This window comes from Alosa pseudoharengus, unplaced genomic scaffold, assembly GCF_046254945.1.
Source record: "Alosa pseudoharengus isolate Yale_2024_CS ecotype anadromous, Long Island Sound unplaced genomic scaffold, YU_APseudo_1.1 YU_APseudo_1.1_scf_1, whole genome shotgun sequence".
Classification (NCBI taxonomy): Eukaryota; Metazoa; Chordata; class Actinopteri; order Clupeiformes; family Clupeidae; genus Alosa; species Alosa pseudoharengus.
The window spans coordinates 43,434,755-43,458,166 of record NW_027468564.1 but is presented as its reverse complement, the minus strand read 5'-3'; the positions used below and the strand labels follow the sequence as shown (position 1 = coordinate 43,458,166).

Below are 23,412 nucleotides of genomic sequence, written 5' to 3'. Positions count from 1 at the left end.
TCTGTATAAATCGTCTTGTAAGTAAACTACCAGTGTTTTTTCAAAGTTCTCAATGTCTCGTTTTAAATGTCAGGGCCCTCGGAAGTCTACCAATGAAGTGTGAAGATACATTGAGCCTTGTAAATGGTGTAAAACAGTGATTTATTTGCATGGCTAGCCCGATGACGAAGCACCACCATTGAAAAAGCTGTTGGTAGCATCGGCTAACTAGCGCCAGATTTTGGAGTGCAGGGGACAAGCCGAGATGGGCTATGAGACATACGTTCACACTCGGTATCATGTTTCAATACAGTTTAGGTCAATATCACACCGGAATTCTCCTTTAAGTAGACATCTGACTGTTGTACTTTTACTTGTACTTAGTAAAATTTAGCAAAGGTTCTGTACTTTTACTCAAGTAATGAAGCTGTGTACTCTGTCCGCCTCTGATTGGTTGTAGGCTACTGCCAAGATTTTGTTCTGATATACTCTTTTGCGTAGAATATAGCCCTATGGAAGGATTGATTTGAAAAGGAATCAAAGATTTAAATGTCCCTATTATGTATCAAATAATTTCAGTTGTATCATAGACTGTAATGAAATTCTAGCCTACAGTTAACAGGAACAGTGGCTATTAATTCACTAGTTCACAATTAGTTGAATAGACTTCTTGCCATGGACATTCTTTCTCCATAATTCTAGACCAGTGTTTCACTGTCTTTCGTGAAGCATTCTAAAGAAGATAGAATACGGTCAAAAGATGGATCAATCACTCAAATTGTCAAATTACATTTTAAAATGGCATGCCAACTTTAAAATAGCTTTGCCTACCCAACCCAGAAATAGTATCCCTGGGTGTGTCCCCAGCAGTGAAACTTTTATTTGAACTACACAGGAACCTAAAGAACTGTGACCATTTTGGTCATTAGTGCAATTTGTGTTGTGTTGTATTTGATTGCAATCTTACAGAGACAGTTGTGGAGACAGTCATGTAAACATGGGTAAGAGGTTATAGGCTCCTTTCCAACACCACAAAGAGACACGCTTACTGAAATTTCTTGACTTTTATTTTGACGTAAAGCTTACTGCGTAAACCGGAAAATGTTGGTTAGAGGTCCGCTCTGATCACTGGCAAGTTGGCAACATTTCACTGCGTTACAAGGTAACTGTGAACTCCTTAGTTGTTAATTTTGTTTGTTACAAGTTATCGTTGGAATGACAGTCCAGTCGTATTAGTTTATGTAGGCCTATCTCGTTTTAAGTAATCACTGTAGTAAGGTAACTCGGTAAACTGAAGCTGTTAGCATTGCTCAAACCATCTGGTGTTTGTGTATTGTTTTTGTGCCCTACAAGGCTATTTATGTCATTTTAGTGACCACGTAAGCCTAGCATGCTGCATTGAGAGTGAGGCTTAAATGACTCGTGACTTTTACACCTCTCAAAATCTGTCTGAATGCAGACAGTATGTGGGCCTGCATGATAACTTCGATTTTTATCAAAGAGTTCCTTGTTTCAGACTTGTGAAGCAGCTTATTATGGGTCGCCGAAAATCGAAGAGGAAACCCCCTCCCAAAAAGAAGTTGACAGGGGACCTTGACACCCAGTTCACGTGCCCATTCTGTAACCACGAGAAGGCGTGTGATGTGAAAATGTAGGTGCTGCATTCTAAAATGTAGGCTACTGTATATCCATGCTTTTGAGGAAACTAAGCTGACCAATAAACCTTAAGGTTCTATAGCCTATTTAAAATGCAGGCTTGTTGAATCCAACCTGTTTGTGAATCCCTGAATGTGTCAAAGGGTTTTGTTAAGCTAAAGTGTCTTTTCTACACATACCTCACAGGGAGAGGAGCAGAAACACTGGGATTATATCCTGTTCGGTCTGCCTGGAGGAGTTCCAGACTCCCATTACCTGTATCCTTCTTTTTTGTTACTTCCTCTATCCATGTCGTCATATTCTCTCGTTTTCTCTCTCCTTCTCTCTTTTCCTCTCCTTCTGTCTCTTAACCTATCTCCTTCTCTCTCTTAACCTCTCTCTTAACCTATCTCCTTATCTCTCTTAACCTATCTCCTTATCTCTCGTTTCCTCTCTCCTCTCTCTTTTCCTCTCCTCTCTCTTAACCTATCTCCTTCTCTCTCTTTTCCTCTCTCCTTCTCTCTCTTTTCCTCTCTCCTTCTCTCTCTTAACCTATCTCCTTCTCTCTCTTTCTCTGTCTTTCCTCTCTGTCAACTACTCAAAGAATCAAGGGAGAAGGGGGAAGAGAGATGGTATAAGTAAAACTAACAGCTTGTCATACAAAACAGACTGTGTGTTTGGAAAAGTATAGATAAGTGTTATGAAAATGGCTACTTTCACAAGAAATATCCGCAAGAGTCCATTAAACCCAGCCCTAGAAGTGCAGCTGGTGTAGCAGGCTACATGTGTCATCTGTGACCAGGCATGCTATGTGTTTTGAATTTTGTTGAAGCCTTAAAACCTCTTCACACCAAAATGATTTAAACTCGTATCTCCATACTACCGTTACAATGAAGTAGACATTTCTTAGGCATTTTGGGCAACTCCTATGCATTTTCTCCAGCAGTGTTGTGATTTATGTCCTCTCTGTTAGTGGACTGTGGTTCAACAAATTGCTTCCAAGGCATGTAATGATGCCACCATCCAATACGGATGTTTAAATTTTAAAACGAAGAGCTCAATCAAGGACTTGGCCAGACAAACCTGGTCAGGTTTATGGGTAAAAAAGCCTACATGTTTGGAAAACCTTTTGACTAGTGAAAAAGGACCATTTACATTAATTAACAAGTTTATTTATTTACTCTACAAGCATGGTGACAAACTGTCACCTCTCAATATGTGTGTAGGATATGTGCCATACACATTATGTATGTTTTTTAACTTTACCCTTAACTGTGTGTGTCAGATCTTTCGGAGGCAGTAGATGTGTACAGTGACTGGATAGACGCCTGTGAAGCTGCCAACCAATAGCAGCCGTGTTGTCTTGAGGGGATGTGTCTGTATTGTGTAAATCAGTATGCTGAATGAACTGGGATTGTATTTAATGACACAATAGGACACATAATGGATCTATAGGTCAAGTAGAAAACGCTGTGTGGGGGGAAAATGTTGCAATACTTACCTCTCATTATCTGTCCTCAGCTGCTATTTCTGGGGGAATAGTACATTTTGAAGGTACACATTTAATTTAATTTAAAAAATAATTTTAACTTAAAGAATTAAGTTATTTCATAGTTATTTCTTGATAAAGGGAGAGTATTATATTGTACGAAAAAAGTGTATGTATTGTTACAGTATGCACGTCCATTTAAAAGACAAAATATAAGAAGACAAATGGGAAACTGAAAGGGAAATAGACTTAAAGCAACTCCACAACATGATGGAATATTTTATTTTTTCAAATGAAGAAATATTTTAAGAAATAAATGCATCACATACTGTTGGTAGTCACACTTGCACAGTTTCTAGAGTGTGGCCTTTGTAATGATCCTCATTCAAATTAGTTTTTACCAAAAATGTCTATTGTTTCATGTTGAAGGTGTTTTGGCAACATACTCATAACTTTCTTTTATTGAGTTGGGATGTGTTTATTGACTTTGCATTGCAAAAGGTGTTGCCGCCAATTAAATGTGATTCAAATCATTTGCATGCATTTTGTTTATTTCCTTTTGTAACTAATACAGTTTGCAACCTATACGTTCTGGCTCACATGTCTGTCCGTATGTAAACAGGACAAGCCTTCAGGTGATACATGGGGCAACTTTTTTGAGCAATGTTGCTGGACAACTACGCAACCGGTTCCATGTGTCCTGATTGAATGATCATGAAAATTTGCCCATTGATGATTAAAGATCTCGAAAAAAAAAAATCCAATGTCAATGGGAAACAAACGACAATACAAAGGACCATTGCCCAGCAACGTTGCTCAAAAAAGTTGCCTTGTGTATCATCAGCTTTAAAGAAGCAAAAGCAGTCAAACTACAGGGAAGAGGTACAAATAAAATAAATGGCCAGGAATGACCAAAAATAAGAAACATTCCCATTGCTTGGTGCAGCAGATAAAATGTAAAACATGCTTGACATGTCCAAAATGACATGATTGTAAAAGAATGTATTAACTGGAACATTTTAGGGTAAAAAATTATGACCGATGTACCTAGTTTGTCATTGCAGTAACACCAGCTCAACACTAGAGGTCCTAAAGTTCAACGCAACATTGGAGGATGTTGCTTTTGCACCGTCAGTAAGCCTTACTCGCATTCCAATCATTATCAATATCTGTCTGTTAACCTCAGTCAATCTGTAAGGCATTTTATTAAGAGGAATGTTATTCTGAAAGCAGTAATAAGATTTGATACATTTCAAAAGATATTAGTTACCTCTCCTAAAGAGCAATTTCACCTGATGTCTTGTGTGACAATTGCTTATGTATTTTTTTTAATTTGTTTTAGACTAGACTAATGGGTTACACTTTACATAAGAGTCACATGACACTGTCATGAATGTGTCATAAACATTATAAACAAGTCATAAACGTTTATGACATAACACTTCTGTCACTCACTTCTGTCAAGTGTCATTCGGTTTTTGTCATGACAAGTTAGGGTTAGTGTCAGGGTTATGGCAGTGCCATGTCACTCTTATGTAGAAACCTGAAGTAAAGTGTTACCGACTAATGTTTATTTTCCAGATATTCCACATGGCAGCTGATAGTACTGATTCTTTGGGATGCTGTAAATGTAAATATAAAAAGAACACAACAAAATGGATTTCAGATTTGAAATCTTCTTGTAGGAGAGGATCCGTTGGAATATTCAGCTTATTTTGGTTGAATAATTAAGTAGCCTAACTACACTAATTTGAGTTAGAATTGAATTAAACAAGTCGAACAAAACCTAACCTAAATCTAAACTGTCTACATGCTCTGTCAAACTAAACTCAGTAGTGAGAGATTGAGTGTTGCATGTCTGAAGCTATTTCAATGCAAGTCAAACACAATCAACATGACACCGGAGCTTGACATGTCATGACCGTAAACAATAACGACTTGAACAGTTATGTGTGTTTTTCTTTCCTTTTCTTCTATTCTTTTTTTTTTTATTTTTACATTTTACATTTTTTGTTGTTGTTTACTTTCGAGTGGACAGACCCCGCATATTGAGCTTAGTCAGCGTAGCCATCAAAGTAGGTGTCGTTGTAGTACTCGTCGACCTTGGAGCAGTAGTTCTTGTCGTAGACTTGGCGCGGGAGGCCCAGGGGCGTCATGCCCCGCTGGGAGGCCGCCTTGTTGGTGCCCATTTGGAGGGACACGGTCGATGTGTCGCAGTTCATCAGGTCCATCTTCGTGTCAAACACCTGCCTCTTGGTGCCAGGTGCAGTCATGCCAGCCTACAAAAGAGGAGAATAAGGAAGAATTAGAGTTAGAACAAGAATAAGAAGGTTTAAAAACATTCCTAGAACCTTTTATGTTTAGTAGGCTTCTTGGCTTTATGTCATTCTTCATCTTTATGTATTTGGTTGAAGCTTTTATTCAAAGTGACTTACGGATGTCAATTCATTGCATGGCCAGATCCCCTAGGCCTAGAGCAACTTGGGGTTTAAGTGCCTTGCCCAAGGGCACAAACATTGCAGCTGGGAATCAAATTTGTAAATGTTCAGGCTACTGAATGCAAATCGGCTTTATCCCTAGTGCCCCCTAGTGGGCAGGATGCTGCTCCTTCAGGCTTAGCTGCCCCCAGGTAGTGCCCGCTTACCTGGCTGGCACATTTATTGGTGCCCATCTGAAGACTGATGGTGGACTGGTCCAGAGGGTTATCATTGCCAGCCTTGGGGTCGTATAGGAACCGCCGTGTTCCATAGGACGTCATGCCCTTTTGGCTGGCTAACTTGTTGGTGCCCATCTAGCAGAGGGAGGATGACAACATCAGGGTAATTTCCCATAGGAAAGGACAATCTCACCTATGTCTGTTCTATTTCTCCCGAGACATAATTGAGCTCAATTTAACATCAAAATGACATTTTGACCATTATTTTGTTTATCTTGATTTCCTCTCCTGAGAAATAGCACTACTATTGACCCAGTTCAAGAGTAATTTAAGACTGGTCAGTTTGTTAAGGATTTTGTTCACATTAACCTTCTGACAGATGTCATCAGAGTGAAATTGGACTATTAAGTGACAGTTGACTGTGGTAGCATACTGTACCCATTTATACTAGATCCCTGTTCATATAGCTTTGTCAAAACAAGACAGTTACAGACCTGCAGACCGATGATGTTGCGTCCTTCCTTGATCTTCTCTGGGGCAAACTTGCGTGACTGCTTCTCAGCATACTTCACCCCAATGTCATATTTGGTGTTGAAGCCCTTGGTCTTGGCCTGAGAGGTGGGAAATAGCAACACAGGTCCCCTCTATCATATGCTTGTCAGAGAGATTAGGAGGCACATTAGGTAAGAACTTTTTGAAGGAACAAGAATAGGAGTAATAGGAAAATCTTAGCTAAGACTAAACTTCAATTTCTACATCATGTATCTTATATATTCGGTAAAACTTTACTTTACAATATCGACATAAGGGTGACATGACACTGTCATGAATCCTAACCTCTAACCCTAATCCTACCCCAACCCTAACCATAACTCTAAACCTATCCCTAATCCTAACCCTAACTTGGTATGAAAAAAACCGAATTTCACTTAATAACAGAAGTGTTATGTCATATATGTTTATGACTTGTGACAGTGTTCATGACAGTGTCATGTCACTCTTATGTTGACACTGTCAAGTAAAGTGTAACCTAATATTCTCTATAAATCATTGATTTATACTATACATACATGTCCAACAAACTCCATACTTTATATACAACAGGTCTTTTAACTATTCTCCAATAAATAGGGTTGACATGATTTGTAAGTCATAGTGTTCTTTTTTTATTCACATTTTACAAAAGCATCCCAACTTTTTTGGAATTTGGGTTGTATCATCATTGTCTGAACCATAGATATTACGCATGTGTTTAGGACAATTTAGTAATTGTATATTCTATTGCATTCTAAAAGCCATACTCACCACTCCGGCCAGGGTGATCAGTGTGGATTGGACCTGTGTGTAGTTTGTATTCTCAAAGAGGTCGTTGGCCTCAAAGATGTCATGAGGCTTGAGTCCATATTCAGTGATGGCTCGCACAAAGTTACCGATGTTCTCAAGCTGGGAAAGAGAGAGAGCGAGAAAAGTGAATAAATGGTGGTATCATGGTGTCACTGGGTCATGTAACATCTCGGCTGATTCTGCTAATGCTATCCCATGTTCTTCAGGTAGGTTTTTTGACATTAATAATGGCACATCAATGGCTGCCAGCAGTCAGACCCCGCTGAAGCTCACAACTAGTGAGTATATAATATCAATACAGGTAGGCATTCATTCATTCATTCATTCAGTGAGTGAGTGTTCACAGTGTGACCGTTAAAGGTGAGTCTCACTGAGTAAAATAAACCATTTTCGGAGGATGATAGAAAATGAAACATTAAATTCACAACATCTTGTTCTTTTTCTTAATTTGCATTTCATGATTACCCTGTGTAAAAAACCCATAGTGCCGCATCATGTGAAAGCTAGAAAATTACAATTGAATCTACACACTGTTCATGTTCAGCTTTATGTAGCACCACAAGGCAACATACTGTTTTATTTATATTTTATTGAGAATATTAATTATATTGAAATTATATTTGGGCTTTTTGCCCACAAGGAGCTTACAACTCCTTCACTTAGAAGTAAATTGTGGACTGAGGATTTATTGCTTCGAGCCAACATACACATAATCTGATACTGGTCTAATTCAACAGCCGCTGTAGTGGAATGTAAACATATAATACATGGTGCCAAACAGTATTGCCTCCACAATACCATATACAGCTCGATACCACTCGGGAGGGTAAGAGAAAGAGGAGAGAAAGTGAGAGAGAGAAAAAAAAGAAAAGGTAGAATCATCCCTGATCATCATGATAAAATGAAGAGAGAGAGAGTGAATGGGAACCTATATGGTTATGGATACGCTTTTGTTAAAATGTTTTTAACAAATAACAAAAATGTTGGTCAGACTATAATAAGGAGAATAGCAATAATAAACAATGTCAATTAAATCAATAGCCTAATGAAATAAACAATGAAAATGAGGGGGGAAAGCAATAATAAACAATAATGTCCATTCAATCAATAATAAAAAAACAATAACATGGTACTTGAGGGGGGAAATGGGGCAAGAGAGAGAGATGAATGAGCAGGTAAGAGATGGATAGAATGAGAAGAAAAAAATTAGTATCAACGCTAACAGAAGTCCAACAGAAAATCAGTGGAAGGGGAGAGAAAGAGACAGTCTAACACAGTCTGTAGTTTCAAATTGAGAGTATGACATGCTGTTACCAATTGTTATTACCAGACCATATGATATTGAGGTGAACGTTGGGGCAGCCGTGGCCTACTGGTTAGCACTTCGGACCTGTAGCCGGAGGTTGCCGGTTCGAATCTCGACCAGTAGGCACGGCTGAAGTGCCCTTGAGCAAGGCACCTAACCCCTCACTGCTCCACCGGCGCCGCTGTTGATGCAGGCAGCTCACTGTGCCGGGATTAGTGTGTGCTTCACTTCACTGTGTGTACATTGTGTGCTGAGTGTGTTTCACTAATTCACGGATTGGGATAAATGCAGAGACCAAATTTCCCTCACAGGATCAAAAGAGTATATATACTTATACTATACTTATATACGTGCATTTACATTTTACATTCATTCATTTAGCAGACACTCTTACGACTTTCACATGTCAATTATATTACAAGGGCCATTCTCCCCAGAGCAACTCATGGTTAAGTGCCTTGATCAAGGGAACAATTGGTGGAAGCTGGCAATTGAACCCACAACTTTTAAGGCTACTACAATGTGTAGCTGAAGTCTCTCAGTGCATGGGCTGACCAAACCAAAGTTGATCAGTGAAAGTGTTGGTTAAAGTCAACCAACAGCACCGCTAAACAGTTAAAAAAACGCTAAAAAGCAATGCTGGTAGCCCACAAACAGAGAGGTTTCAAAAGAGAAGGAGATGTGAAGAAAAAGCGAAAAAGAAGTTAAATAGAAAGGCGGCCACAGAGACAGTAATGGACAAAAAAAAAAAACTCTGAGACATTACAAAGTCAGTGAGTTCAAGATGGTAGTCTTGGGGGCCAGACATGCTATTACCCCATTAGCTGACGCTAGGTATGTGTGGCGCTTCCATCTGCTTACATTTCCTCCGTCACACACGTGTGATTTGTGCGGTGACAAGCATGCTCCTATGAGCTAAACCGGACCCACCGGACCATAACAAACTGCATAGCTCTCACACAGCATAGTCTGCTCACTCGCAACCTTCCCCAGCCTTTCCAACAGGGGCCGAGTGTGTGTGTGTGTGTGTGTGTGTGTGTGTGTGTGTGTGTGTGTGTGTGTGTGTGTGTGTGTGTGTGTGTCCTTGGCTGTTGCTAGATTTGGCCAGAGATGTTTGCCTCAAATGGAGTGTGGAGCTCCTATTCTTGTTTTTGGTTGCTGAGTTGTTGCTCTTCACTGAGTCTGGCTTCAGCCTATTTCTCTTACGCGCATACGCACACGCACACACACACACACAAACTGAGAAGGAGTGGTGGGCCTCACCTGATGCCAGTTTTGGGTTGCAGAGTTGTTGATCTTCCTCACAGATCCTGGCTGCAGCTTGTTGATTAGTCTGATGGGAAGAAAGGAGCGAAAGAGGGCAAGAAAATGGAGTGATGAAAAGAGGAAAGAAAAACGAGGGATAGTGTGTCTTCTTGTTTTGACTGGCCATGTGGAGACAAGTATCATTTTAACTTTCAATATTTAGGCAAGATGAAAATATATCTGACATGTTAACACCTATTTGAATGGCCCCTCTGAATACATGTGGTTAGTAGTAAGTATTTAGATTTAAGAAAAAAAAAAACAATTTGCAAGGTGAGGGCATGTATTCCTACTTTCAGAGATTGAAATGTCCAAATATCCTCATGCAAAAATAGTATACTGACATATTTAAGTAAACTGTGAATGGCTGCTATCCATACAGCAAAGCAGAAGTCAGCTAAACTGTAATCTTCCTATGAATACAGTAAAATATGTTTTTCATTTCTTGCAAATGTGCTGGGAATTACTGTCCCCCAAACAAGAGACAACTAATGAACGCACTGGTTGGTGACCTGTGACCTTTAACACCTGACTCACTCGCACAGGAGCACGCCGTCCTTCAGGCTTTCCATGAAGTTGTCACCGACGCGGCGTCCCGTCACCTCCTGGATCCACAGTCGTAGCTGCTCCTCCTTCAACGGGTCATACTTCCCAGCCAACTGGAAGGGTCAAGGGTCAAAGTTGAGAGGTAAGGGGGTCAAATTCAGGTGTATGAAACCCCAGAGAGGATGGGATTGAGGGAAGGGCTGCAAACTGTATGATTGGATGATGACTGGATGATATTCTTGATAAAACCATGACTGTGATCATCAGCAGGGAGCCCAGGGGATGCAACACACGTGATGATGTGGAGAGGACACCTCGAACCAAGTTTGCGAAAGGTTAATCAGAATATTTCTACAGTAGTGACTAAAAATGTCCAAATGTGTTATATATTTCTTCTGGCACTATGATCTCATCCCACTGACCCCCACCACACCCTGCCTCAAAGTGGTAAGGGCAATTTAGCATCTATTAACTTAACAACTTAAATGAATGTTTCCAAAATCATTTTGATGGCACATAAACTCTTAAATGGGTGAATGGCACTTCTGTTGCACTCTGAGAGGTCGACATTGCTTGCAATATAGGCTAAGCAAGTTGCTGTAGCGGGTCGTAACACTAAACCCCTCCCAGCACTATAGGCTTATAGGTGGAGTTAGCCAGCTAGAGATGTGCATAGAGTGAGCCTAGAAATTATGACAATAAATGTCTGATCGTGAAAAGTTGCAGATTCCTCCTTATGTTTGTAAGCCAAGTAATTCAAATAGTCAGCCAGTCAATCAGCCGATTTAGCCAGTGGGTTAGCTTATGTTATGCCTAGTGGCTTTGACAATTAGCATGTTAGTTAGCTTGATGGTCTTTTGGGGCCCCACTGTCATCTTCAAGGCACCTGACCCTAACCTTAACCCAAACCCTTAACTAACCCTAGCACCTTCCAGGCAGCACTGCCTTGAAGTCGACGATTGGGGCCCAAAAGACCATAGATCTTAGTTAGTTAGCCTTATTCTGATTTGAGTGTGTGCAAAAGGGATTTCTGCCAAACCACAACAGATGTCTACAAGTGAATGGGTAATTTACTTCTATGGCAACATGTTCTGAAGATATCATGTTCACTATGCACACACGTAACAGTATAAGTCATCTTGGTTACTATCACTGATTGCTAAAAAGACAAATTGAGTGGCAGTATTCCATTTGAATTTCCAGCAAAAATCAAAATGGCAAAGAGGTGCTATGCTATACATTGTAGAATACAAATTGATAGGCTACTTACAGGATTTCTGAGCTCTATATCTACAGACTGATGCCTGTGCATTCCCTCTATATTGTATCATATTGTATTGTGTCATTATGTTTTTTTAGTTTATTACAAAGATGCACTATTATTATGTTAACAAGTTAATTTATTATTGTGCTTCTCAATGGTATAGAGGGACCCCGAGATTAAATATTTTTAGCTTTAACAACGCAGGTGATAGACTGTGTTGTTAACAGTGTTCAGCATCAAGTTGGGGCCATGAGTTAGCATACAGTGATGTTACCCAAGGCCCACCTGTTCAAGTTGGGGCCATGAGTTAGCATACAGTGACGCTACCCAAGGCCCACCTGTTCATTGAAAGCTTAATTGATACAGTAAGAAAAGTGCTCAAGAGATAGGATCCACTGTGGCTACACATGTACATGCATCAATGAGAAGACTTTGATGAAGTAAACTCATTATTTGCAGATGTGTACACTCAGTGCACTTCAGAGTGTGGTTTATGCAGCTCTATAATGCATTGGAAACCAATACAAACACAACTGTTTTGATTTCCCCTCTCTTCGGTCAATTTCAGCATCCAAGCAGTAAACACAACAGTGACTCATTTAGGGCTCCCACAAACCTAGACACAGGGGAAATTACACTAATATGACCAAACATGGAGTGCACGATGGACAATGCAGGCCAGGCCGACTAATCCATCCCAGAGTGTCATTAGATCCTATCTGACCAGAACAAAGGCCTGAGTGTCGTTCTGCAGAAAAGAGACTAGTTCCTCGCAGCACTGTTCCTGTGAATGTCAGTGGGTCTGGGTATGTCTGCAAGGTTGACACCCCCATAACTGAGATTCCTGCAGGACAGCAAAGCATGCTCTCTCTCTCTCTCTCTCTCTCTCTCTGGCTGGCTGGCTGTTCTCCTTTTAAGACGTGGGACAGAAGAGGAAGCCAAGAGGAGGCTGATTCCTGAGCAGTAGCCGGGAGAAGCTTCCTTCTCTGCTGAGCACACCAAACTAGGCAGAAACTGGTATCCACTCCCTCTCTCCCTGTCATGCAGACTCTCATCTCTCCTCTCTCTTCCTCTCTCTCCTCTCTTGCACATAGGCGTGCGCTCACACACACACACACACACACACACACACACACACACACACACGGTGGCATGGGTTTCAGGAATGTTCTTCTCCCAGCTGGTTAAACACACACACACACACACACACACATGCACACACACACACACACACACACACACACGCTTTCATGCTCTTACACACACACACAAATCTTACATGCCAGTCCATCAACTGCACCCTGTCATCTTATTAGGGCAATGAGCAGCCACGTTATGTCAGAGATGGGGAATTGGATCTTGGCAGAGTCATTCAGTACGCTGTCTGTCTGACCCTTCTGTTTGAAGCTAATGGCATCTCAGTGCTGAATGAATTACATTGCAGAGAAAGATTTATAAATAAAGGAGAGAGAGAGAGAGAGAGAGAGAGAGAGAGAGAGAGAGAGAGAGAGAGAGAGAGAGAGAGAGATCTATCCGAGATCTATTCGATTTATTGTATACCGAATATTTTGCCATATAAAGTATCTTGTCATCCTTAAAAGAAGAACACGCTTGCACATGGTGTACACACGATGGTACACACTCTTTAAGTATGTGTATGAAACACTATCAGTTGACTGAGCAGCAGTAATGTTATAGCCAGGCCAGCAGATCTGACTGTGATGTCCCTCCTCACTTTGATCTGCAGGATGGAACACACACTTTTATCTTCCCTTTGAGTTTATTTTTCTTTCATTTCTGTTTTTTTTTTACTTTTCTGTTGATGTTTCTTTTCCCTTTATCTTTCATTTTCTCCCCCTGTTCTGACCTGCACTCTCTCAGGCCATGCACTCACTGAAGATTGTTGGCCTTCTCCTCCATCTCTCTCTCTTTCTCTCTCTCTCTCACACACTCACACACACACACACACACACACACACACACTCACACACACACAAACTTTTCCTATTCTACTCCCACACCTCTGTCTCTTCCAGCTCTCTCTCACTCTGACTGTATGTGTATGTGTGTATGTCTCTCTCTGTGTGTGTGTGTGTCTGTGTATTTGTGTGTGTGTGTTTCTCTCTCTCTCTCTCTCTCTCTCTCTCTCTCTCTCTCTCTGTCTCTCTGTGTGTGTCTCTCACTCTGTATGTGTGTGTGTGTGTGCGCGTGTGTGTGTGTGTGTGTGTGTGTGTGTGTGTCTGACTCTCTCTGTGTGTGTGTCTCTTTCTCTGTATGTGTGTGTGTGTGTTTCTCTTTCTCTGTATGTGTGTGTGTGTGTGTCTCTTTCTCTGTATGTGTGTGTGTGTGTGTTCTCCTTCCCATCTCCCTTTATTGTGTTTACAGCTCATGGGTGTCTCCTGTCACCCAAGACAGAGAGAGCTGCTGCTGCTGCTGCTGCTGCTGTTTCTGCAGAGTCCATAAAAGGAGCTGGCCTGTGCGGCTTTAAGCGTCATACCTGTGTGTGTGTCTGTGTGTGTGTGTGTGTGTGTGTGTGTGTGTGTCTGTGTCTGTGTCTGTGTCTGTGTCTGTGTGTGTGTGTGTGTGTGTGTGTGTGTGTGTGTGTGTGTGTGTGTGTGTGTGTGTGTCTGTCTGTCTGTCTGTCTGTGTGTGTGTGTGTGTGTGTGTGTGTGTGTGTGTGTGTGTGTCTGTCTGTTTGTGTGTCTGTGTGCATGTGTATAAATGCATGTTTGACATGCATTTATAAGTTAAGTGCATGAATCAAAGTTATGTCATGCCACATATTCATGTATGCATGCATTTGTGTGTGCATGCCAGTGTGTAACTGGCTTAAATATACTTAACAATCATCTGATCACTCTCTGTATCACATGTGTGCACAGCAGTGCAACTATCTTTCTGCCAAACTTTGCACACAATGCTTATGCCTTTGGATAACTCTACTCCTTTGAAGGAAAGCCTGTTTCAAATACCTTCCCAACCGAACCCATGTGATGAAGCTTGGATGACACTCTTGTGTTGTAACCACTATCATCTTACGTCACCCATGCATGATATTGTAAGACACATTCTAGTAGCTCTACCGATGGGCCCTGACCGATGTGGAACACAGATACTTCTCTGGATCTGTGATATGACATGAGAGAGGAGTTGCTGGAAGGTCAAAGAGACATGTCCCCTAAAGACTAAAAAATACCCTCTTTGGCTAAGCAAATACTGGTGGAAGGCTTCTTGTAAACGTTAAAATCAGTGGCTTGTAAGTTTACCTATGAATATGTAAATATATTATATCCATCTAATAGGTCTACATTCGTCTGTGGATATCCATGTGTTTCATTAGTGACTAATAAATGGAAAGACATATCAGATAGTAGAGCTAGTAAAAGTGTTGGTTTGATTATTTGCCCAATAGAGAAGAGAGGATAGGAAAGGAGAGAAGAGAAGAGAAGAGAAGAGAAGAGAAGAGAAGAGGAGAGAAGAGAAGAGGAGAGAAGAGAAGAGAAGAGAAGAGAAGAGAAGAGAAGAGAAGAGAAGAGAAGAGAAGAGAAGAGAAGAGAAGAGAAGAGAAGAGAAGAGATCATAGCATAGCATAGCATAGCATAGCATAGAGTTGATTAGAACAGGGGGGTATAGACAGAAGGCCTGAGGGCTCTGTTGGCAGGGCTCATCATGTGGCGGCCCTCCCCTGCCCTTGCCCCTCTCTCAGACCTGCTGCCGAGGTACGGCTATTGTAAATATTTATCCATCCGAGAGGCCAGTTAGAAGAGCCAGCATCAATATAAACCAGATCTGTCATAGTCCCTCCCCAGAGAGTGATGCTTCTCCACCAGTTATTCATACTCTAACCATAGAGAGCCTCAGATCATCACTGATTATGTGCGTATGCACTCACTGAAGAAGTGTTTCTCAATTAACTACTTAGACCTAATAAAACAGGTCCTTTCCTCTAAATTTATGTTTTACAATTACTCTTATAATCATTCTCTTATAATTATGATGTTATCCAAAGTAACTTACAAAACAGCGTGTTTATTCTTAGGTATCAAACCCATGATTTTGATGTAGTTAGCTGTCAGCTACTGATCAGTTCAGCTAGAAGTGCATAATGATTGCAGTATAATTGGACAAAGTCTACCAGAGTGTCCTGTATGGTCTACTGAGAGGAACATGATGTGTCAGATATATCAGGACACACACTAACGATGTGACGCACAGGAACGTGTTTAGTTAGGGGGTGACTATGCTCTGGGGGTGCTGTGGAGAGTCAGAGTGACTCTAGAAACTTCTAGAATGTGTGACACAAAGAGTGGTTCCGTCTTTCTCTCGTTTATTCTTTCCCTTATCTCAACATTCTCTCTCTCTTTCTTGCCTTCATACTCTCTCACGCTCTGTTTCTTTTCTGTCTCTCATTTCTTGTTCTTGTTTCTGTCACTCTCTGACCTCTTCCCTCTCTGACAGACAGTTTTGCTTTCTAGGTTTTTTCATCAGCATTTTTTCTGTCAACAAAAAATTTCAAATAGCATTACTTTTTGTGACGAGACGGAGAGAGGGAGAGAGAGAGAGAGAGAGAGATTATGTACAAATATGGAAATTCACCGACATGGCAGCATACACACATAAACAGAGAGAAAAGAAAAGACAGACCACTTACACAGATAAAATTCACACACACACAACGGAAGCATTTGGACCGTACCTTGCTCTTGACCTCAGCTGACATTCCAAAACTGGGTCCTCTGGTAAAATGGCCAGCCATGGTTTCTTTTTTTTGTCCTTGGGTTACAGTTAATCTCTCTTTCAGATTCCACTACTGGTCTTATCCCACCGTCTGCTCTTGAAGCGTGGCCCAGAAGTAGCGCTCGTAACTTTCCCTCATTCTTTTAAAAACCTTTCCCATTCCCGTGCGTATTCAGCTCGCCTGCCCATTGGCTGGGAATGTCGTCCAATCGCAACAGGGGGAATCACGATGAGATCACCAACATGGCATTAGCCTCGGACGCAACTCATTCTTTTAGACCTGGTGTCAGTGACAAATTGCATCCCATTTTAACATTTTCAAACATTTTATGTTTCACATTACCATGTTATAAACTCTTATGTGTCACAAAACAGTTGTTTATTTAGAACAGTTTATTCATTCATTGTACATGTTGGCTGGTTTGAAGTTTAACATCTGTCTTGCGGTTTGTTTACAATGAGGAACGTGTTGACCACATGCTGTTTATTGACCACATGTTGTTTATTTATGTTTACACAACTTAATGTTGGGATGGATTCTTAATGTACTACACTTTCTTTAATTCTCTATCTGTCCCTTTACACTTTAATTTACTTTTGTTTACTATGTTTTGCTCTCATTCATTTAAAACACATTGAATTGCCTGTGTATATGAAATCCACTATACAAATAAACTTGCCTTGCTACGTATGGCGTTTCAGGGTTATTGGGGGCCTAGCAGCGAAGCTGCGAAGGCACCCATTGAGTTAGTAGTTTTTCCTATTATTGGGGGCCAAGCAGCGAAGCTGCGAAGGCACCCATTGAGTTACTAGCTTTTCCTATTATTATTACACTTCTGCCATTGGAGTCTATGGCAGCCCATAGAACGCCTGGCTAAAAAGTTCAGATTTTTTGGCAGAAAGTTTCGGGACACTCCACTGACCACTCACACTTATTTACGGACCTCTGAACCCAGCCATCTAGCGCCACCAACAGGTCAAAATCTAGCCGATAATTGAACCGCTGGGTCTAAAGTTATGAAATTTGGTACACTGATTCAGCACTGTCCCATGATCACTCTCACCAATTTACAGAACTCTATGCCCAACACTCTAGCGCCACCAATGGGTCAAAACTGGATTGCATTAACGCATGTGAAGATTGAACGGTGCATCCGATTTTCACAAATCAGGCACTGTTGGAATCCCTGGACCGACCTAAGTTCAATGACTTCTATTACACCACTTTCCGCCATATTGGACCTCCGCCATATTGGATTTAGTCCAAACTCCACGAAAAGTTTCAGCGTTCACAAATTTCATCCGATTTTCACAGAACTTGGCGGAGATGATCTTCTGCTCGAGCCGCACAAACGATACTTGTCAGATTTTTCAATTTCATTTTTGTTTGCCCGTGACAGCCAATCAAATATGGCGATGAAGCGCCAAACAGGAAGTGGACTAACATCTCTGTGGCACTTTGAGTTAACATAACAAAACTCGATACCATTAGTCAGGACACTGTCCCAATCACTCACAGCAATTTATATGCATATACATTGAACACTCTAGCGCCACCACCAGTTCAATGCTGGACATGCGTTCATGCGCGTGATCCTTGACTCTTTTGTCTGATTTTCACAATTGAGGTAGCGTCTGAATCCTTGGACCATACAGAGTTCATCGACCCCTATCCTATCACTTTCCGCCATATTGGACCTCCGCCATATTGGATTTAGTCCAAACTCTACGAAAAGTTTCAGCGGTTACAAATTCCATCCGATTTTCACAGAACTTGTCGGAGATGATCTTCAGACCGAGCCGCAAAAACGATACTTGTCAGATCTTTTAATTTCATTTTTGTTTGCCCGTGACAGCCAATCAAATATGGCGATGAAGCCACCAAACAGGAAGTGGGCTAACATCTCGGCTATGCTTTAACGTATGAAGTCCAAACTTGGTACAGGGACTTGGTATCTGATTGTGAGGACGCACTAGGAAATTGGCATCATGTGGCCTCTATAGGGGGCGCTGTAATACAGGAAGTGAGCTTGTATCTCAGCAATGCTTTGGTGTATGAAGTCCAAACTTGGTACAGGGACTTGGAACCTGATTGTGAGGACACAGTAGGAAATTGGCATCATTTGGCCTCTATAGGGGGCGCTGTAATATAGGAAGTGGGTTCATATCTCAGCAACGCTTCATTGTATGAAGTCCAAACTTGATACATGGACATATTAGCTGATTGTGAGGACATGTAAGGAAAGTGGTCTCATTTGGCCTCTAGGGGTGCTGTAATAAAGAAAGTGAGCTCACATCTCAGCAGCACTTTGGTGTATGAAGTCCAAACTTGGTAGAGGGACATTGTAGCTGATTGTGAAAATGCACAAGGACATTGGTGTAATTTGGCTTCTTGCTGTGAGTGCTTGCTCATGCCATGGCAACGCCATTCCTGCTATAGCGCATTGCTTGGCCCCCACATTGCTGCTTGCAGCTATATTTAGGGGTCCGAGCAGCGTAGCTGCAGGAACCCTATTGTTTCTGTACCGTTCATTTTTTGGCCAAAATTCTGTAAAAATCATACTGCAGCCTAAACCGTAACTCCAAAACTCTTGAAATTTTCAGGTATGGTTACCAGTACCCCCCTCTACCCATAACCCAAAATTTGGGGTACTGCACCCAAAGGTGGCGCTATTGAAAAAAAAAGTTAATTATGCTTATTTCTCCTTACCAGATTCACCTAGACTCAAAATTCTTTCAGAATATTAATCTCTAAACTCAGATGCATCTTTTTGGCCCTGGTCTTATGGTCTACAAATGTTTACTTTTTCCACAATTTCATGGAAAAGCCAAACATTATAAAAAGTTTCACACTCTTCAAAAATAATCGAATCTTCACCAAAATTCTCACAGACAATGTTTAGACCAAGCCTCACAAAAGTTATCGCTCAGAATTTTGATATTTTGTTCCATTTCAGAGATATAGGCCAATAAAGTTAGACCACTTAGGCCTTTTTTCCCAGATCACCTATATTCCTATAAACCGTAAGTCCTAGAAACTTGACATTTTCAAGTATTGTTACCAGTACCCCCCACTACCCATAACCCAAATTTGGGGTACTGCACCCAAAGGTGGCGCTCTTGTCAAAAACGCTTATTTCTCCTTACCAGATTCACCTAGACTCAAAATTCTTTCATCATATTAATCTCTACATTCAGATGCATCTTTTTCACCCTGGTCTTATGCTCTAAAAATGTTTACTTTTGCCACAATTTCAGAGAAAAGCCAAACATCATAACAAGTTTCACAGGCTTCAAAAATTATCAAATCTTCACCAAAATTCTCACAGACAATGTTTAGACAAAGCCTCACAAAAGCTATCAAAAGAATTTGGATACGTTGTTCCATTTCAGAGATATAGGCCAATAAAGTTCGACCACTCAGCCCATTTCTCCTATATCACCTATATTCCTATATGAGTAATTTTTTTTTCTTGGATAACAACCATACAACCATCATTAGGTGGATACCATTAACAGTGCACATTTTCAGATATGTACTCTTTTTTATAAAGCCCTTAATTCTATTGTCAAATGTATGCTAGGAATTTTCTTGATGTTGTGTGTTTGCCAACACACATTTTCACCATTTGAATGTGACTGCTCAATGTGTATGATTGTCAGTGGCTGAGTGGGATAATGCCTAGTGCTGGTGTTTGTTAGGTTGAGAGTTCGAATCCTGCTAGAGCTTTAGGCTCAAGATGCACATGCTATTGGTTATTGAAGATTCACACTATTGAACAGCACCTGAATGACATCAGACAATTAACATTCACACTCATTAGTTGCCAAGAATCAGAATGCCGACACACTCTATGACATATAGGGGAACTTCTTTGTTTACTATTTTTCCTTCATCATTAAGTCTATCATATTTATATTTCATCCATTACTGTTCTTCTCTATAAATGTCTAATTGCCCCAGAATATCCAAAAGTTTTCAGGTGTACTCTTTCAGGAAAGCCCTTCATTTTATTGTCAAATGTATACTTGGAGTTTTTCTTGTGTGTTTACCAACACACATTTTCACCATTTGAATGTGACTGCTGAATGTGTATGATTGTCAGTGGCAGAGTGGGATAATGCCTAGTGCTGGTGTTTGTTAGGTTGAGAGTTCGAATCCTGCTAAAGCTTTAGGCTCAAGATGCACATGCTATTGGTTATTGAAGATTCACACTATTGAACAGCACCTGAATGACATCAGACAATTAACATTCACACTCATTAGTTGCCAAGAATCAGAATGCCGACACACTCTATGACATATAGGGGAACTTCTTTGTTTACTATTTTTCCTTCATCATTAAGTCTATCATATTTATATTTCATCCATTACTGTTCTTCTCTATAAATGTCTATTTGCCCCAGAATATCCAAAAGTTTTCAGGTGTATTTTTTCAGGAAAGCCCTTCATTTTATTGTCAAATATATACTTGGAGTTTTTCTTGTGTGTTTACCAACACACATTTTCACCATGTGAATGTGACTACCCAATATGTAGGATTGTCAGTGGCTCAGTGGGATAATGCCTAGTGCTGGTGTTTGTTAGGTTGAGGGTTCGAATCCCCGGTAGTGCTTTAGGCTCTAGCTCGAATACTATTGGTTATTGAAGATTCACACCATTGAACAGCACCTGAATGACATCAGGCAATCAACATTCACACTCATCAGTTGCCAAGAATCAGAATGCCGAGACACTCTATGACATTCAGTGGAACTTCTTTGTTTACTATTTTTCCTTCATCATTAAGTCTATCATATTTATATTTAATCTATTAGTGTTCATCTCTACAAATGTCTAATCGCCCCTCCATGCTTGGAGTTTTTCTTGTGTGTTTACCAATACACATTTTCACCATGTGAATGTGACTGGCCAACATGTAGGATTGACAGTGGCTCAGTGGGATAATGCCTTGTACTGGTGATCCTTAGGTTGAGAGTTCAAATCCCACTTGAAGCATTAGTGGGTTGTGGATGTTAGCATACTACAATAGAATGCTGTTGGGTTGTGGAGGATAACACACTATAACATTACAGCTACTTGTCAATATGGACTTGTAGTGCAAGGCAAGTATTACTGTATAATTATAAGCTGTAGCCTATAATTATTTGTTATTCTTATAATATTTGTCATTTCTTATACATATTTAGTCGGCTCTTCCACTTGACAGAACAAAACTATATCGGTTAAGGATGTCACGCATGAAACAATGCTGCAGAAACATGAAAATACGACTTTGAGTTTAGTAGGCTATAATTTTCAGTTCCTGTTTATCTATTGCACAATGGGTAATAATTTAAAGGAATCATGTTGCAGTCTTGTAAATAGTGACCCTGCAAGATCCCTAGTCATTGCAAAATCATAGTCTGTGACTTAAAACTCTACTACTTGTCTTTAGATGTGAGAGGGTCTGAGACTGTAGTCTTTCAAAAATCTTTTCCAAATCTTTGCAAATCTTTCCAAAGTTTACCCGCTGGGAAACCCTGTAGCTCCGGAGCAGGGGCTCAGACCAGGATAAATTGTTTGCTCGCCCTCAGTTCGCTCTTTTGTTCATCTCAACCCAGCACTCCAGTGTGTCCTGCTCTGTGTGCGTCTTTGAGTTAACGTAAGTCATCACTTTAATCACCCTCACTATGACTTTTGTGATGTTTATCAGTTTGTAGAGTAGCTCTGCCATCATGTGTAAAGTTAAGGTCTTTGTTTGTTGGTTTGGTGTGTTGGAGTCCCATGTGAGAGATGATTAGGTGATGTTGGTTGACTTGGGATGTCAAGTATTGTTTAGTTGTACCTTATATAGCCTTATGATTTCAGTTTATTGTTCAAATGTCAATTGGTTTGTTTGTGAGTTGGGATCTGTACTGATTTACCCCATTTCACTGATTACTCCATTTTCTGTTTGTTTCCTCTTTGATGCAGCACACATACAAGTAAAGAACAAAAGAACAGATGAATTGAAACTCAAATAAAGTTAACTTGTGTTGCACCGAAACCTGCCATTTTCGTGTCATCACTCCATACCATTGAGCCTTCTGAGTCACACCATTGAACAGCACCTGAATGACATCAGGCAATTAACATTCACACTCATTAGTTGCCAAGAATCAGAATGCCGACACACTCTAAGACATATAGGGGAACTTCTTTGTTTACTATTTTTCCTTCATCATTAAGTCTATCGTATTTATATTTCATCCATTACTGTTCTTCTCTATAAATGTCTAATTGCCCCAAAATGTCCAAAAGTTTTCAGGTGTACTCTTTCAGGAAAGCCCTTCATTTTATTGTCAAATGTATACTTGGAGTTTTTCTTGTGTGTTTACCAACACACATTTTCACCATGTGAATGTGACTGCCTAATATGTCGGATTGTTAGTGGCTCAGAGGGATAATGCCTAGTGCTGGTGTTTGTTAGGTTGAGAGTTCGAATCCTGCTAGAGCTTTAGGCTCAAAATGCACATGCTATTTGTTATTGAAGAGTCACACCATTGAACAGCACCTGAATGACATCAGGCAATCAACATTCACACTCATTAGTTGCCAAGAATCAGAATGCCAACACACTCGAAGACATATAGGGGAACTTCTTTGTTTACTATTTTTCCTTCATCATTAAGTCTATCATATTTATATTTCATCCATTACTGTTCTTCTCTACAAATGTCTAATTGTCCCAGAATTTCCAAACGTTTTCAGGTGTTCTCTTTCAGGAAAGCCCTTCATTTTATTGTCAAATGTATACTTGGAGTTTTTCTTGTGTGTTTACCAATACACATTTTCAGCATGTGAATGTGACTGGCAAAGATGTAGGATTGACAGTGGCTTAGTGGGATAATGCCTTGTACTGGTCATCCTTATGTTGAGTGTTCAAATCCCACCTGAAGCATTAGTGTTAAAATACTGTTGGGTTGTGGAGGTTAGCATACTAGAATAGAATGCTGTTGGGTTGTGGAGGTTAGCACACTATAACATTACAGCATTACAGCTACTTGTCAATATGGACTTGTAGTGCAAGGCAAGTATAACTGTATAATTATACGCTGTTTATCTTATTGACTCCGACACAGAACCCACCACCACAAATACAATTCAATTCTGTGGGAAACACTGCCTT

The 23,412-nt window shown here is 40.5% G+C and overlaps 2 protein-coding genes across 2 annotated transcripts; one reads left to right on the top strand and one right to left on the bottom strand.

The window, feature by feature from the left end:
* Window positions 1–923: 923 nt before the first annotated feature.
* Window positions 924–3,636, top strand: LOC143129146 (transcription elongation factor 1 homolog). Its single transcript, XM_076289887.1, has 4 exons — window positions 924–1,141; window positions 1,496–1,630; window positions 1,822–1,892; window positions 2,900–3,636. Exons 2-4 carry the CDS (start codon window positions 1,515–1,517, stop codon window positions 2,962–2,964), a joined length of 252 nt encoding a protein of 83 aa, XP_076146002.1. The 5' UTR covers window positions 924–1,141; window positions 1,496–1,514; the 3' UTR covers window positions 2,965–3,636.
* Window positions 3,370–16,358, bottom strand: LOC143129130 (calponin-1-like). The gene is made up of 7 exons (XM_076289886.1): window positions 16,221–16,358; window positions 10,252–10,373; window positions 9,673–9,742; window positions 7,065–7,202; window positions 6,254–6,370; window positions 5,748–5,894; window positions 3,370–5,382 (listed from the first exon to the last, which is right to left on the bottom strand). The coding sequence occupies exons 1-7, from the start codon at window positions 16,278–16,280 to the stop codon at window positions 5,158–5,160; spliced, it is 879 nt and encodes a 292-aa protein (XP_076146001.1). The 5' UTR covers window positions 16,281–16,358; the 3' UTR covers window positions 3,370–5,157.
* Window positions 16,359–23,412: the final 7,054 nt, after the last annotated feature.